Here is a 17798-nt window from a genome sequence, read left to right on the forward strand (position 1 = left end):
TGCTATGTAGGGTTACATAAGACTATGTGGTTATACTTTGTTGTTCACACAAGACATTCTACAGCCCTTCTACTATGAGTCATTACTGTTCTATAAGTAGTTTACATTTACTGTTCTTGTATTCAGTGATAGTAAGATAATTACAATTGTATTATGTGGGTTTTAGACTTTTCTCCAGCTTGAGCACATAACATCAAAACTTAGAGGTCTTAGTTGCATAATGTCATAAAAATAGTAGACAGATAAAACTTTTCTCAGCCCAGTCCATTCTATAAATGGCAAGATGGCGTGTGACTGCACACTTTAGCTTTAACGGCAGCCCAAAAAGTATAGGAAGATGCATAAAATATATCAGCTAGGGCTAAACAGTTTCCAGACATTCCAAAGCAGTCCTGTTTTGAGTACATTGTTGCATTATCAATTGTATTTAGAAGCTTTCTGCCAATTTTGATCAAAATTAAACAATGCTTTTACAAGTTATGGCCCTTTTTGTGATTTTATGATTTTTTTTTCAGGCAGGCACAGGAAGAGGACTGCATGCTCCCTGACAAGTCAGCAGGCTGGTTGGCTATGGGGAACAGGTGAGAAGATGGAATTTTTGCTCTTTAAGGTCCTGCTTTGAACCCAACCCAGGTCAGTACTGGCCAGAAATTGTCACCATCTGAGGCGGCAGCATGGTCTAGTACAGTGCTTCTCAAAGTGGTGGTCCACAGACTGCTGCTGGTCTGCGAGCTATCGGCTGCCGGTCCACGGCGAGTTTCCTCATAAGGGCGTCGAATAGGATGATAATAATATGGCACCGGTCCCCCACATCGGATAGCTTGAGAAGCTCTGGTCTAGTAGACAAGGCCGTGGCCAGGGAGTTGAGACCTGGGGCAGTCACTCCCCACTCTGCCTGTGTTGTCTATTTAGATGGTGAGTTCTTCTTGTACAACGTGCACATACAGTGCCTAGCACAATGGAGCCTCTAGGGGCCACAGTAATAGCCACTTAGTAGCCTAATGAATTGGTCCAGGTGCCAATGGGTACTTTAGCTTCCATGGTGTTTACCGCAGCATGTTTCCCTAGCAGTAAGATTCATATGGAATATTTAATTTAAAAGAGACACAGGTTTTATGGAGTCTAGATTCACAGATGGTACGGCCAGAAGGGACCATTATGATCATGTAGCCTGACCTCCTGCATAACACAGGCCAGAGAACCTCAACTACAGCCAATCATTTGTGACTGAACTATAGCCTATCTTTTAGAAAGGCCTGGAGTTTTTAAAATCAAGACTGGAAGTGATAGAGGCTGCAGGGCTGGAGGTTAATTCAGAGAAGAGAGAAAGCAATAGTCCATCTATTTGAAGACCCTTAGTAAATAATAATCATTATCTCTAGCCCTTATGTATAGGTGGTTGTCCAAAGACCTCAAAGCACTTTACAAAGGAGGTCAGTATCATTATCCCCATTTGACAGATGAGGCACAGGAAGGTGAAGTGACTTGCCCAAGGTCACCCAACAGTCCAGTGACTTCACTTACACCCCTTCTCTCCCCCGCCAACAAATAAAATAGCTTCTGGCACACGTTTTAGTTGGGTTTTTGTTTTTTAATTAGTCATGTTAAACTAATGACCATTGGGTCGCTCTCTCAGAGAAAACAACAAAAGGCACACACAAAAAAAGTAAAGTCAGAATGCCTGAGACAACAACTCCAGATTAGGAAAGCAACTCTTGAGACACTGGTTGGAGTTTTATTGGCAACACAGCTCTCACTTTTACGTTCTCAGATCCTCCAGCCTCTCCAGCAATTGTTATTTGACTAATGCCACTGGGACTCTCTTTCCAATAAGAACAACAACTCAAATAATAACCAGTGCACTTTGGTCCCCCGGGGATATGCCGAGATCATCCCTTGGAGCTGAGGGAGGATCTCCCCCTGTGAAGAAATTGGCCCCAAGAGATCAACATTTGGCACTGAGATGGCGCCTTCCAGCAGGAATAAAATGTTACATTAAAACATTCAAATCTGGGTTTTTAAAAGCACATTGAGGCAAGGTCTGTGTGTGGAGCATAGAGAGGGAGGAGTCATGTGGGCATAAGCCATCTCCTCTGTTTGCTCTGTTCTCCAGGAGCGCAGACAGACACACAAGAGAGCCCAGGTCTTTCTCTTCATGGCCCTGAAGAGTCAATGGGACAATCTGATAGAGAGGCAGGAGAAAAGAAGCAGATTGATGCACATTCCCCTTTAACAAGGATACTGCAGCGGCGTACAGTAATGGCCCAAACTGCCACAGCAGATGATAACCACACTGCAGTGCTTGGGGAGATCACTGGAGTACTCTTCACAAGGGCACGGCCAAGTGTGGAGAAGGCTGGCCGACACCCCACAGTTCACATCTCTGCTCTTCCAGGGGCTGCTCCTCCCCCATCTCCTCAAAATACCCAGCCCCTCTTGCACTGGAGGCCACTTGAAACTGATTTGTAAGTTTCTAGTTGAGTTTTCCTAATAGGAATTCAACACTCGTCTCTTAATGTGCTAGTGCAGAAATGCCTACAGCTCGGCAACCCCGAATGCCAGAGAAGACTGGAGCCCTACCGTACTTGTACCTAGGCAGCCTTTGCACGCATGAGACGCATATTATAAATATAAAATGATATCTGCTACAAACAGAAGACGTATATTGTACATCTCTTACCCATATACACAAGACCACAATATACACATATGCCTTGGAGGAAGAGGAGTGTCGTCATGGAAAGAGGATTTCAAAAGGCACAGCTCCCCCCCTGCCAGCCCTGCTGGGGGGTGGGGTGGGGGCTGTGCGCACAGCAGGTCAGATCAGTCACAGGAGGAGTCTTGTCCAGTGGACATGTGTCACTCAGGACAGTGCATGGATGGGCCAGTCTCCCTCACACACATGCACCCCCCACAACATGTGTGCACCCATGTGCTGCATGAGAGGAAGAGAGAGAGTGCGCAAGCATGTTGCCTGTGATCCTTGAAGCGCTGCATTTCTTCAGATACTTGGAGTGAAGCTAGGCCCTGAGAGCTTTTTGCATCCTACAGCACTGGCACCCTCGGAAAGGGTTCCACCCAGGCAGGTCTCTGGTAAGGCATTTTCATCTGGGAGTTGGATCAAACTGTGTCTGAAGGGAAAATGGACCCAGCTGGGAGTGTGTGCACGCGTGTGCCTGGGTGGGTTAACAAGAGGCAGCAAGGCTAACATGGCTGGTGACAGCCAGGCCTGGCCTGCAGGGGCATCCAGAGGCTCAATCCTTGGCTCAGTTTATACTTAAAGCCACAGAAGCTGCCACTCTCTGCCTCCTTTCCCCCCAGACTTGGGCCACAGAACGGCGTGGAATACTGATGGTCGTTTGAGTGGCACATCCACACATGGAGTGGCAGGCAGGCACACATAAAAGTTACGACAAAAGTCGATGTGAGCTTTGTACAGCTAGGAGTGGCTGCTGGCCAGCGTGTCCAAGGACTTCGATGATGAAGTGCCACAGTGATTAGATCAGGCCGGGATGGGGAGACCGAGTCCTGGCACCTATCGGCGGTAGTGATTGGGGGCATCCGCAAACATGTACTTGAGTCTGTAGGCTTCAGCAAGGAGGAGTCCAATCTCTTCGTTGCCCCAGTGTATTGTGGGTAGGTTTTGTAACAACATTAGAAGACCCTGAAACAAGGGGAAAAGGGCTTCTTATTTTGGGAGGCAGTGGAGCAGGGATTTCAGCTGTAGGGCAAATTTAGATCTGGTGTAAGCAGGCACAGCAGAACTGAATAATGATATGTTCTAGCTTTAGTATACAGAGCACTTTCCATCCATTAATCTCAAAGTGCTTTACAAAGGTGGTCTGAAGGGGAAACTGAGGCACAGAGAGGGGATGTGACTTGCCCAGGGTCACTCAGCAGGCCAGCAGCAGAGTTGGGAATAAGACCCAGGTCTCCTGAGCCCGAGTCCAGTGCCCTGTTCATGCCTAGCATGATGCCTCCATCATGTCAATGGAGTTGCACCTGTTTACACTAGATCTGAACACAGTCCTGAAGGTAGAGATAGACATAGCTTCATCAGCACTGCACATACACAGACACACACATCACTCCTGCATGCTGGTGGCCACCCAAAGGTGGACAGCGCACCCTTTATTAACCATCCTCACTTATCCATGGAAAATGGGGTCACATCCCCCAGCCCTTTTCCTGATGCACTGAAGCCTTCATACCTCAAGTCTGCAGCACACAAGTGTTTATAGCAAACAGGCCTGATATCAGCACACATGAACTGCTCCCTCGTTATCCAAATGGATTTCACATTCCCTGGTCCATTGAAACGATAGCACTGCTCAGACCCCAGCAGCAGCAATAACTGCATATCCAGCTCTGTGAGAGTCGGATACACACCCTGGTACACCTCTCTTCAGCTTCCAGAGGATGTCAAAGCACTTGTCAGAGGTGCACTAACGGATCCTTACAACCCCACTGTGAAATACAGCATTAACACTCCAGCTTTACAGATGAGAACCACAGCACAAAGAGACACAAGGTCAGACAGTGAGTCTGTGGTAGAGGATTCCGGAGCACTTGGCTCGGCCCTATGCTCAGTGTAACCAACTATGTGTCCTCTGTTACGTGGTTATGGGGTGGAACCTGGGTGTAGATTTTATGATCTGATATATCACTTGTGTGCAATTAACACACACGCACAGCTGCATGCAGTGCATCTCACTGCTTGATGTTTAACCACCTACATATAAACCACCCAACAGGGGCAATTACGTCGGCCACCCTCCTCCCCACCAGTAGGGCTGCCCCCCCAGGGATTCACCTGGAAGTCCTCCTCATCCAAGATCTCTTTTCGCCACTTGATCAGGAAGGCGGCACAGACATACAGGTGGAAATGGGAGAATCCTTCTGGCTCCGACTGGAAAGGACACAAAACTCTGGGTCAATCCTTGCAGCAGAGTCAGTGTGAGGATAGCACTGGCAGGCTCAGCTTAGCCTGCCTTTGCTCCAAGCTCTCCCCACAGCAGGCCTGTGGCAGGCACTCAAGGCTGCGCTGCACGAGGCAGACAAGAGGAGGGAGCAGGTCACTTTGCTGCTGCTCATCTCTGAGCGCCAGAGCCTTCCTAGCACTGCAGTTGCCTCACACCCACCACTGGTGAAGCTGTGCTGGGGCCCTGCCCTAGGGCAAAAAACAGGGAGGCTGGGAAGTTTTAGTCCTATGTACCTGGTAGGTGTCCCACAAGCGGATGGTGCAGCGCAGAGGGAGCTCCCTCATCAGCAGATTGTTCATCCAGCGAAAGGCAAACTGCAGGTATTCGACCTCATACTTCCTAAAGTGATTGTGTACCTGCTCTGAAACAGCACATTCCATTACACATCTGGATCCCCATAGGGCCCAAGGCTCTGTGTGCTAATGCCCTGCCCCTCAAAGCACTCTCAGGACCAATCCCCTCCCCTGTCCAAGTACATTTCAACCCAATCCCCTATCCCCATTAAACCAAGCCTCCTCCTACTATGTGCATTAAAGTCCCCTGTTCTGTTAAATGACGCCCCCCCGCCACATGCATTTCAACCAAGTCCCTCCTACCATGTGCTCTCTGGTGAAATGAGTCTGACTCATGCCAAACCATGCCCTCACTCACATGCCTTCCAGCTGAGCCCTCTCCCCTGCCAAGCCATGGCCCCAACTGTGTGCCTTCCACCCGAGTCCCTTCTGCCACCAATTCACCCCACCAAAACCATGTCACCTCCTGAATGCCTTCTAGCCAACCCAGCCCCCTTCCTCATCAAGCCACACCCGTCCCAACTAACTCTGTCCCACTTCCCCTCTCCAAACCAAGCCCCACTTCCAGCCCCTTCCCATGGTTTGTAGCTTCTGTTCTGATTTGGATACCCTCCGGCACGACCACTGGTCTATGGGAACCTCGTGGGGAATGGGAGAGGAATCGTTACAGCACAAGCCTGCTCTCTACCTCAGGGTGTATGCTAGAATTCCAGAGGGAAATCATGTCCATCAACAATTTCCACCCTGTTGAATTTTCCAGAAAAGACCCATCATATCACTGCAATCAGGGATTACTAAACAGTAATAAGTCACCAGGACCAGATGCTGTTCACCCAAGACTTCTGAAGGAACTCAAATGTGAAATTGCAGAACTACTAACTGGTATCTATCGTATCATTTAAATCAACTACTGTACCAGATGACTGGAGGATAGCTAATGTGACACCAATTTTTAAAAAAGGCTCCAGTGGTGATCCCAGCAATTACAGGCCAGTAAGCCTAACTTCAGTACTAGGAAAACTGGTTGAAACTATAGTTAAGAACAGAATTATCAGACACATAGATGAACACTATTTGCTGGGGAAGAGTCAACATGGCTTTTGTAAAGGGAAATCATGCCTCACCAACCTACTAGAATTCTTTGAAGGGATCAACAAGAATGTTGGAGAAGGGTGATCCAGTGGATATAGTTTACTTAGATTTTCGGAAAGCCTTTGACAAGGTCTCTCACCAAAGGCTCTTAAGCAAAATAAGGAGTCATAGGATAAGAGGGAAGGTTCTCTCATGGATCAGTAACTGGTTAAAAGAGAGGAAACAAAGGGTAGGAATAAATGGTCAGTTTTCAGAATGGAGAGAGGTAAATAGTGGTGCCCCCAGGGGTCTGTACTGGGCTCAGTCCTGTTCAACATATTCCTAAATGATCTGGAAAAAGGTGTAAACAGTGAGGCAGCAAAATTTGCAGATGATACAAAACTACTTAAACTAGTTAAGTCCAAGCAGACTGTGAAGAGTTACAAAGGGATCTCACAAAACTGGGTGGCTGGAGAACAAAATGGCAGGTTAAATTCAATGCACACTGGAAAACATAATCTCAACTATATGTATAAAGTGATGGGGTCCAAATTAACTGTTCCCAAGATCTCTTTCTTGACTGGTGTCATTGTGGGTAGTTCTCTGAAAACATCCATTCAATGTGCAGTGGCAGTCAAAGCGAACAGAGTGTTGGGAATCATTAGGTAAGGATAATAAGACAGAAAATATCATTTTGCCTCTATATAAATCCATGGTACACCCACATCTTGAATGCTGTGTGCAGACGTGCTCGCCCCATCTCAAAAAAGATATATTGGAATTGGAAGAGGTACAGAAAAGGGCAATAAAAATGATTAGGGGTATGGACCAGCTTCTATATGAGAAGAGATTAGTAAAACTGGGACTTTCAGCCTGGAAAAGAGATGACTAAGGGGGGGATATGATAGAGGTCTATAAAATCATGACAGATGTGAAGAAAGTAAATAAGGAACTGTTATTTACTCCTTCTCAGAACACAAGAACTAGGGGTCACCAAATGAAATTAACAGGCAACAGGTTTAAAGCAAATAAAAGAACGTATTTCTTCACACAATGCAGAGTCAACCTATGGAACTCTGTCAGAGGATGTTGTGAAGGTCAAGACTATAACAGGGTTCAAAAAAGAACTAGAAAAATTCATGGCGGATCGGTCCATCAATGGCTATTAGCCAGGATGGGGAAGGATGGCGCCCCTAGCCTCTGTTTGCCAGAAGCTGGGAATGGGTGACAGGGCCTGGATGACTTGATGATTCCCTGTTCTGTTCATTCCCTCTAGGGCACCTGGCATTGGCCACTGCTGGAAGATAGGACACTGGGTTAGATGGACCTTTGGTCTGACCCGGTCTGGCCGCTCTTATGTTCTTATCAAACTGCAAGGGGTGAGAAACAAGAGGTGTGTACAGCAAGACCTCCTCCTCCTGTCTTGCTCCCATTTGGATCTCCTCACCACCTACCATCGATCCGGCTGACTAGCTCCTCCAGTGCTTTGACCTTCTTCTGGATCCCTGGCTGTGCAAAGGTGTAGTTATCCTGCAGGAAGACAGTGAGAGTCAAAGGCAGCAGCTACTGTAGTGAAAGCATCCTGGGGCTTGGGACCCAGCTAAGAGACCTGCTCTCCTTCTGCCTACGCTTGGGATCACTAAGATCAGCTGTCACACTTTTGCTAAGAGTCCCTGGATGTGAATTGTCCAGAAGACAGTGAGTTTGGTCTTGAATTCACTTCCCTGTTGGGGAAGCTTGTTGCCAGACCAAGCCCAGTGTAAGCCAGAATCCCTAGAAATCATGAGCATTAGGGTTTTGCTTAGTGAGCAGGGCGGTCTAGTAGTTAGATATACAGACTGAGAATCAGGAGACTTGAGATGAAATCCTGACCCTACTGGGTCTTGTGCTGTAGACTTCCATAAGACCAGGCTTTCCCGCCTGGATTCTATTCCCAACTCATGCTGTGACTTTAGGTGAGTCCCTCAACCCCTCTGTGCCTCAGTTTCCCCATCTGTAAAGCAGGGGCAATTTTGTAAGGTGCTTTGAGATCCCCCAATTGGTGCTAAGTGGTAATTACCCTATTTTAAGTAGAAGGTGTTCGACTTTGATGTGTCTAATTGTGTTTTGTTTCTTGCTGTGTACGGGGGGCTCAGATCACAAGAGAGCACGCTTGAGAAATCTCGAAATAAGTGAATTTGTGTCAGGCTGCAAGGAAAGCAATCTTGAGCTTACAGAGCAAAATTCCTTTTTAATGGGGACATAAATAGGCAGAGAAAGAGAGAGTACTTAATTCTCACTTTGTTAGGAAAGTCGATCCTGATAAAAGAGGGGAGTGTTGTTAATAAAGGAGACAGAGGACATCTGTTACTGCCACTTGTAAGTCCATGTTTCTTTCTGGGATCCTGATCAAGGAGGTCCGCAGGCCTCTGTGGGACCACAAGCCAAGGAGGGAGGGGTAGAAGTCTACAGCTCTACAGGGCAATGACAGGCAGAGAAGTGTGGAGCTGCACATGTCTGGAGAACAAGATGCAGCATGTTTATTAGGGGACAAGAGGCATGAGAGATCGGAGAGCATACGCATGGGGACAGTTCTCATCAGAGAGGAGGGGTGTTGGATGTGGGAGTCGCGTGTGGGAAAGTAGGATAGCAGCCAACCGCTGAACAAGCCGTTTCAGAAGCCAGGCTAGAAGGGGGTCAAGAATAACCTTAGCACAACAGCCCTGGGAGGAACAAAGGGGGACTAGACACAGATTAGTGACTTGGACAAGGCTACTGAGTAATCAGTAGCTGAGCCAGGATTAGAACTCAGAAGTTCCTGGCTTTGAGTTCCCAGCCTCTAAAACTAGGCAGGATTCAGCCTGTAACCAGAGGGGTTAGGTACAGGGAGATCACTAGGAATGTCACTCAAGTTGGGGGTGTGGCCTGAAGGTGGAACAAATGGCGGACACTGAGACTGCTATCTAAGAGAGAGGGGGGAGCAGAGGGAAATCTGCTCAGGCCCATTTCCCGGTGCACTTACCTGTATGCCATCCAGTAGTTTGCTCATACACCAGAAGCTGTCGGCTTCGATACTCCGCAACACATCCTGAGACAGGGTCGTCACGTCAAAGTTCTCCACATCCTCTTCTATAAAAAAAAGGGGGAGAGAATCCAGAGGACGTGTTTCCAAGGTTGTGGTGAGAGGAGGAGAGAGGTCACGTAAGCACCTAGTATCTTAGTCAGGATCCTTTAATGTGGAGGAATGCCAGGCTGAGTTCCCCATAGTGCCACCCTCCTTGTAGCAAACACATTTCTGTGTCCCTGGCTTTGAGTCACTCTTCTGCAGCTGGGATCAAGGGGGAAAGGGGTGGGTAGAACTGGTTCATGGCAGCTCTGGCTTCTAGAACAAGATCTGTAATAAAACTGCAGCACAGCGAAAAATCAGCCTGGGAAATCTGGAAAGCCCAGTCCCCCAGCACATGGAACACCACGCTGCCTTGGGTTCACCTGTAACACAATTATTCTTTGCAGGGCAGTAATGCCTATAAGCCCCAAGCACAGATCAAGACCCCGTTGTGCCAAGCGCTGCACAAACTGAGAACAAACAGCGCTTACAATTTAACAGTGCCTTTTACCTTGACAGGGAAGCTCTGCCCAGAGCTACAGTCCTGTTCTGTAGATAAGCCAGTACAGACACTCCAGTGGCTGTGGGCTTCCTTACCAGCTCTGGTGCTACTGGCTAGAACTGTGTATCCAATCATCTAGCAGGCTGCTAGGTGGGTACCAGAGGCCTACAATGCACAACATACCATCCCCAGGCACCACCTCAAGGTCACCACAACCAGTGAGTCACTTCCTTGCTTACAACTAGGCTTGGCAGAATTTGATTTTTATTTTTGAGAATATTGAGGTTTATTTGTAAGCATTTTCATCAGTTTAAAGTGTCACCGTTGTGGGAAATTGGGGGTGGTGGCGCCAAACAATAATTATTTAAGGACAGTAGGGATTGAGATTCCAAAAGTGAAAGCTTTATAACCATTAAAACCTGAAGTGTCAGCATCACATGTCAGAATATACAAAATAAATATCCTTAAATCAACAAATCACGTTTTGACCACTCATTTGCTAGCCCATTTGGAACAAGCCTAATTCCAAAGCCTAATTCCCTGGATTTTTGACTCTTAAGTTCTCAAGCCCCTTGCCTAGCTGTACATTTTGATTGGTATTAATGGAAATATTTTTTCTGGGTTTGTGTGCACTAAAATTGATGTTTCTCGATATTTACCAATAAAAACCTGATCCATCCAAGCTTACTTACCACTTCCTTTGAGAGTGCTGGTGGTGTATTAAAGCAAGTCCCTAAAGTCAGGCCCGCAGGTCCAAGAGAACCAGCCATCATCTTGGATCAGTGAAACAGTCTATCTGGAAGCTGGGTGGGGAAGATCAAGGAGACCAGTCTGGGAGGAAAAGCCTGTCCAATGGAGCATTTTGGGGCGGCAGGGGAGTTGGCCCCATTTATAGTCCTAATCCATCCCTGGAGGCCATGGGGATGGCAAGGTGGTCAAACAGCAACTCCCTCTGTGAAGGCAGGGGGCTTATGCCCTAATCCAAGATGAGAGAGGTGCCCGAAGAGAAGCACACAGCATAGATCTAAAGCCTGGGATTCAGACAGGGATGAGGAAAATGCCACCAGCCACTCAAACCTTGCGTTCCTTTGCAAAGGCAGAGAAGGGGCTTCCTTGATTGCATATTTGATCTGGGCTTGGTTCCTCCAGAGGCTGCTTGCAGCAGTTTCTCCTTGGGCTCCTTCCTACTACACTGATTGCCAAGCCAGAAACCCCAGAGCTTGAAAGGCAGCAGAGACGTTACCAGCATGCCAGCTCTCTGTGTTCAGTGGCAGTTGCCCTGCTAATAGATCTGACAGCTAGTGGCAAAAGTGCTGCTGATAAGAGCTGGTTCTGCTTTTAGAACTGAGACGCTAAATGTTGCCCACCACATGCAGCCACCAGAAAGATAAGGACAGGCCACTCGAGCCTCACGCAGAGTTAACAGCTACTGAGCAACTGACCTAGTTCTCTGAAGGCAGGTTAAAGGGGTGGAGAGCTCGAGCCCACAGCAAAGTCAGCAGCCCTGGGATGCAGAACAGACAGCAAGCCCTATGTAGGGAATTCAGGAAGGGAGGGACCCAGTGACACTGCTGCTTAAAGTCAGAGTGCCTACCACACCAAACAGCTTCACACCCCAAATCAATTCACACTCCAATGACATGCACCCCCCCTCTGAGGTGGAGGGTAGCAGCTGTTTAACAGGAAGCAGCATCACAGGGCAGCAAGGAGAGAAGACTGCTGTCATGGCAGGGGAGATTTCAGGTACATGGAATTTAATTGCCTGAACTGGAATTTGGCTGACACCAGGGTCTTTAATGATGCAAAGCAATCAGGGCCTTGATTGTATCTGGAAGAGGGTAACTAATGCCATAAAGGGAACAGCGCCATCTATTGGGCCACCAGCCACCACATGCAGCAGAACATGGGTTTGCCTGGGAAGCTGCTGTTCCAGCACTAGTCACTGATGCTGCATCCATTGTCTGAGGAGATCACAACCCAAGTTATCCTGTCTCCGCAGGGGAAACCTGCTGTTTGGCTGAAGTTTCATAGATTCCAGGGCCAGAAGGAATCATTGTGATCTAGTTGGACCTCCTGTGTAACACAGGCCAGAGAACTGCCCTGAAATAATTGTTTGAATTAGAGCAGATCTGTTTAAAAAAAATCTCCAGCACTGGCGATTTTTATATGAAGACTGAATAATCCACCACAACCCTTGGTATGCTGTTCCCCTAGTTACTTACTCTGTTAAAAATGTACCCGATTTCCAGTCTGTACAGAACACCATGTGACCCCAGTCTTCTGCCTAGGCCTGACAAGCAACACCCCACTGCTCACCCGCAGAAAGGGTGTGTTGGATTTATGGAGGATTCATTCGGGCACCAGGCACAATCTTGTTCAACAGGAGGGGCATGTGGGAGATACTCGGCTCTCACAGTCTACTTCCTGTAGGCCCAACTGCTGCTGAGTTTGGTTCTGTGTCTGCACAGCTGTCATTCATGATTTTATGGAGGAAAAGGCCCACCAAGATGCACCATGCTTGGCTATAGAGCCAGCCTGCCAATGGCCCCAAATGCCGTATGTGCAGAAACCATTTGAAACCTGAATGCTGCCAAGGTACCTCCTCTGGTGACCCTGTTCCTTCTAGCACCTCCCCTCATCAGTATCCCAAAATGCCTTGCAGGGTGGAATGGGCTCTTACTCCAGGCAGCAGCCTGGTCATTCTGTCCACTGCCCTCCCCTCAGATCACTCCCTTACCCGGTACATGCTGCTGCTTCTACACAGATGGGGATGGTCAATGACACCTGAGCAGTCGAGTCTCCCCACCCGCAGTGCCCAAAGCCAGTTGCTCCTTCAGTCCACGCAAGTACTGACGACGACAGTGGTGTGCTGTGCCCTCTATAGCTCCTTTAATCTGAACAGCTCCAAGCGGCTTTTCCCACAAGTCACCCTGCGCCCCTAGGAAACAGGGAAGCCTCATGACCCCTCCGGCTACTGATGGGCAAACGGAGGCAGGGAGAAGTTAAGTGACTTGGCCATAGTCACCCAGCATGTCGCAAACAGCATTAGACTCGGTGATTTGGGACTCCCAGTTCCATCTCCCACTCCCAGGCTGCAATTCACAAGTCCCTTCAGAGCACAGCTCAGAGTTTGGAGAGGCCAGTATAAAAGGCTACTGGATAAAAAAAAATCAGTATTGGCCTTGAAGCTAACACAAGTGTCTCCGGCGCCAGCTCGTTCTGAACTGAGCTGCTCTGCTGGGATGAGAAGCCCAGCTCCCAGCAGGAGAGGCAGCTGATCAAGCTGCTTTGGCACCAGCTGCATCATAAATACAGATCTCGTTTGGGCCTTGGGTGGGAGCCTCTTTTCTCTCTGCATTTCTAGCCTTAGACATGGCCATTCTCAGGGTAGAAAAGGCTGTGGTTTGATTCTGCATCGAAGTAAAACGGAGGGTTGAGTAATCGGAATGCTATGAATCACTGACATCGCTCCCCCTGCCCCTTCCTGGGCAAGTGATGTTTATTCATGAGTCTAAGAACAGAGACACTGATCTAGGCTACAAACGTAGATCCTGAACTTGAAACTCAGCAGGACTATGCCATTTTCCTTGCCCAAAATCATGGGAGTTAGACATGCAGATTTCATGAACCTCATGCTCAGGGCATAAACCAATTCCTCGTTACTAGGAGGAAACCTAAGATTATCCCACAGCTGCCTAAGTGAGGTTTCTTGAACCTTCCTCTAAAACACGTGCCAGAGAGAATCCTGATCCAGATGGCGGAATGGACAGGCCATCACTAGGGATGTTTAAACATCCATCTAAAAAGTTGGCTCATCACATCCACACCCACTGCAGTTCCACAGTTTAAAGCAAGATCTCACAACCAGGGTTTATCCCGGCAGCTGTAAGCAACATTTCTCCTCTCTCCACTGCTGCTATTGGCTGCCTCTCTCCACCCTAGAGACAGCTGCAGTTCAGCAGTGTTTGGAATAAACAGCGCGGCAGGAAGCATGGTCTAGTGGTTAAAGCCAGAGAGAGCTGGCTTCTATTTCTGGGGCTGCCACAGACCATGCATGGGACTGAGCACATCAGCCCCCTTCTCTGCCTCAGTGTCCCTTGCTGTAAAACAGGGCTCATACCTCCCTACCTCACAGGGCCGGCAGGAGACTCGGGGCCCCATTTCCAGAAGTGCAGAAGCATCTGCGTCTCCCCTCAATCTCCACTGGAGCTGCAGGTACTGAGCACTTTTGAAAATCAGGCCCCACTGAAAATAAGGGATGAGGACTGTCAGCTTTTGGGGGCAGGGCCAGCTTTTTGTTCTAGGTTCGTACTGCACCTAGCACACTGGGGTCCTGCATGTCACCACAACAGACATAATGAATGGTAGGTGCCCAACTCCCCTTGAAACGGAAAGGGCACCGCATTCTCTCAGCCTGTGCCCACCTGTCCTAACAGGTTCCTCAGAGGGAAAGTCCTAGAGACGTGCAGTGAATTGGGTGCTGGCTGAGAGCTTAAATCACTGGTACTCGTTTCCAGTTAGTGGAGTAACCGGATTCACCTTGCCCCTTAGCATCCCCCGCTTCCAAATCGCATGCGACAGCCCTCCACGGCAGCAGGGCAGATTGCACGGCCCCACAGGGAAGGCAGCCTGCTGGCCTCCCAGCAGCAAGGGAATGGAGATAGCAGCGGGGCACTAAGCATTCCAAAAACAGCTGATGGAATGGCAGTGAGGCAGAGGCCACTGCTGGAGTCTCTTACACTCAGTCAGCAGCGATGGGGGTTTGTTGGGAGGTGCGTGACCAGGCCAGCAGGCGTGACAGCTCTTAAACATCTTCTGAGCCAGCACAGGTCTGAAAGTTAAATCTGGCTCGGAGCAATTAGCTGTGATGAACTGACAGCGGCGCCCCTGCTGTGCAGCTTCAAAAGGGCCCCTTCCCTCTCCCCTCGCAAAATGTGAAAGGACCGTGCCAGTCACTGCAACCAGCCTAGTGCATTAGAGGAGCAGCATGAAAGATTTTCTTCTGGGAATGTGGCGGGGCGGGGGACTCAAGATTTCCACAGACTAGTTTTTTGAATCCAGCTAATTAGAATCACAGCAGGCACACGCTGCTGTGGTTTCAGTCCCTGAAGGGCATGCAGAGCACAAAAGGCAGTTCTTCCCTTTTAACAGGCCCGTGAGCCTCAGGGAAGGGGCAGGAGGAAAGCTTCAAACTAGGATCAGTGTGTGACGAGAAGTCGTGAGCCGCAGAGTGAGACAACACTGCCTTACACACAAGGCAGTGCCACTCCAGGGACAGTCCAGAGATTGCCCTGCACAAGGCAAGAGCACAGCGGAACTCGCACCCAGCACCTGGTGCTTGAAGTCAGGGCATTGGGAGAAGGCAGTGTGACCTAGTGGATAGGGCACCAGACAGAGTCAGGAGACCTGAATCTCATTGCTGGGTCTGGGCAAGTCACTGCACCTCTCTGTGCCTCAGTTTCTCCACTTACCCTGTCTTATCTAGTTAGACTGTAAGCTCTTTAGGGCAGAGGCTGTCTGCATCTGTCCAGTGTCTAGCACAATGGGGCCACTAGAGACTACTGTAATGCTAATTAATAACAAGAAGATGAGCAAATTCATTTGACTGAATCCCAAACCCACCCTGGCCCTGAAATTCTTGATTTGCTGCCGCTTAGGAATCAATGGAAGAGGAGGGGAAATGCAATTCTAATGAACGACCTGTACCCCACTTAGGCCCTTCCTGGGCGTTTCGCTTGTGCTAGAAAAGCTGGAGATGACTCACTCTAGGGGGACTCTGACCCCTAACTAGTTTAAGAAGTCAGTTTCAGGTTCATCCAGCAGCCACCATGGCTCATATCTCTACCTGGGGATGTCTGGCCTGGAACCAACCCCAAAGCTGAGGTTTATATTTAACAGACTCTTATTTAATCCTTTGCTAATTTCTGCTCATCATCTATCAACAGGAGTAGTAGGAAGTAGGTTCTCTGGCTCTGGGTAGTTTTCATAAGCATTGGATTGTTTTTCTGTGTCTTCCCCCTTCCCCCATGGTTCAGAGCCACAAAGGATTGTGTTAGTATTTTAAAACTTAGCATCTTTCCTCCGTGACTCCCCCACATAGGTCCAGAGCAGATGACGACACATCCAATGGGAGACCTCCACCACACGTCTACATGTTGTGGGAGCAATGCTCCTAATTCAGTGGGGAACATGCTGGTAGCAGGTTCACCCTGAAACTAGGAGAGGGAACATGAGACTGGTGAAAGATGCCATCTTTCAGATGCCAGGTCCCAGTCCTGACCAGCAATGATCACAGAAGATCTCCTGGTACTGCCCACAATTGGAGAGCCCAGCTGGATTCTGCCACCTTCAATTTCAGTCAGATACAGCATTCTTTGCCTGTTGTCCCAAGCTAGACTCGGGCAGTGTCGCTGTGCACCAAGATCTGCTCCTTCCCACCCCAGAGCTGGCTGCAGCTCATGGATTCAGAAGTGAGCCCACTGTACGTTTGTATTTTTATTTCTATAGTACCCTGGGAGCAGCTGATGCTTTGCAGACCAAAAATAAAACAAACAAACAAAAAAGGACAACAAGTCTCTGCCCTGGGCTGCTTACAGTTCAGCTCAGACCAAGGAGGAAGGCACTAGAGATGCCTGAAACTTAGCATATGAAGAACAAAAGGAGAGAAGTGGTGGATCAGAGATCAGAACAGGAGGGACAAATTAAGGAGCAAGACTAAGGGCAAAATCCACATATCAGTGCTGATCTTGCAGGGAGGTGGTATCGTGCTACAGGAACTCAGTATTATTCAGTGGACTCCCCCCTGCAGGGCAAGAAACCTCCCAAGGCCAGGAGCCCTGGAAAGCCAGGACAGTAAATACAAGTGGGCAGGGGAAGCTTGTACTGCACCTGGGTGTAGCATACCAAGCTTGAGGCAATGCTGGTAGAGGAAGAAAGCCTGCAGCACGTGTCCAGCTCCCTCCTTCAGTACTGCTGCTCACAGCACAGATCCCCGCCCCCTTCCGCCACTGACTGGTTCGGAGAGAGGCACGAGCCAACTCTCCTGACAAACAGAAGCTTTGATAAACCATCTCCCCAGAGCACAGTGCTCAGCACAAACAGCTGTTCTGCAGCATCATTAAGAAAGCCCCACAAAGAACCTGGCTAATCAACATATGGCTCTGACTGAAACTGAAAGGGAGCCAGCAGCTCTGGGATGCAGGACGCTCTAGCACAGCTGTGGCCGCCACTGCAGCACAGGGCGCCTGGGGTGGCATTGTGAGCGAGTGAGCACGCCCAGCTCCCTGCTGTGCCAGGTGTCCCATTGAGGAAAACAACACTCCTGGCACTGGAATCTCACCACCCCCAGGATCTGGTTGGGGAGCTGATGAAACTGACTAACCTTAGAATTCCAGACCACCTAACAGTGGGGCAGGAGCACCAGCACCTTCCTATGAACTTTGACCCCTTTTCCCCTCTCCATTCCCATTAAGGGATGGATCATTCCAATTCTAATCACAGCACCCCAGCTGCAGGGTAGGTTGCTGTCTCTGTATTATGGGCTAGGGAGGAGCTGCTTGCTGGATACTTACACCTGTTCCTAGCTCTGCTAGGGATTGGACATGTGTACACTGTACATTGATGGTAGAATTACTATACTAATGGCTTGGTCAAAGACAGACTGTAGGATAAAAGGGCCCAGCCTGAAACATGCACACTGCTATGTCTAGCATTTGGCTAGTTGAGTCTAATGTCAACACTTACAGTCAGGTCCAGGAGCCAGTCAGGACTCTGGCCAAGCACCACTCACAGTGGCTGAATAGTTCTCTTATTAGCTGCTGTGAAATAGGCACTGTCTTAATTACCATCAGTAAGCTTCAGAGTTA

The 17798-nt window shown here is 48.8% G+C and overlaps 1 protein-coding gene and 1 long non-coding RNA gene across 6 annotated transcripts in view; one reads left to right on the forward strand and one right to left on the reverse strand.

Annotated features, from left to right (window-relative positions):
• Positions 1 to 543: 543 nt before the first annotated feature.
• LOC142046730 (uncharacterized) lies at positions 544 to 10410 on the forward strand. Its single transcript, XR_012655715.1, has 2 exons — positions 544 to 633; positions 7623 to 10410. It is a non-coding gene; the product is annotated as an uncharacterized LOC142046730 (long non-coding RNA).
• The window catches only part of TBC1D22B (TBC1 domain family member 22B), a 38644-nt gene continuing 22416 nt past the window's right edge, over positions 1571 to 17798 (reverse strand). For 4 of the 5 annotated variants that reach the window (XM_075064944.1, XM_032804899.2, XM_075064946.1 and 1 more), the window contains exons 9-13: positions 9348 to 9454; positions 7801 to 7876; positions 5216 to 5343; positions 4814 to 4909; positions 1571 to 3664 (exon numbers count right to left, since the gene is read on the reverse strand). In XM_075064944.1, the coding sequence (XP_074921045.1) occupies positions 3536 to 3664; positions 4814 to 4909; positions 5216 to 5343; positions 7801 to 7876; positions 9348 to 9454 (536 nt within the window). In that variant the 3' untranslated portion in view covers positions 1571 to 3535. The remainder of the gene's footprint in view (positions 3665 to 4813; positions 4910 to 5215; positions 5344 to 7800; positions 7877 to 9347; positions 9455 to 17798) is intronic. The other variant, XR_012655714.1, reaches the window with a different exon arrangement.

Source organism: Chelonoidis abingdonii, chromosome 4 (assembly GCF_003597395.2).
Source record: "Chelonoidis abingdonii isolate Lonesome George chromosome 4, CheloAbing_2.0, whole genome shotgun sequence".
Taxonomy (NCBI): domain Eukaryota; kingdom Metazoa; phylum Chordata; order Testudines; family Testudinidae; genus Chelonoidis; species Chelonoidis abingdonii.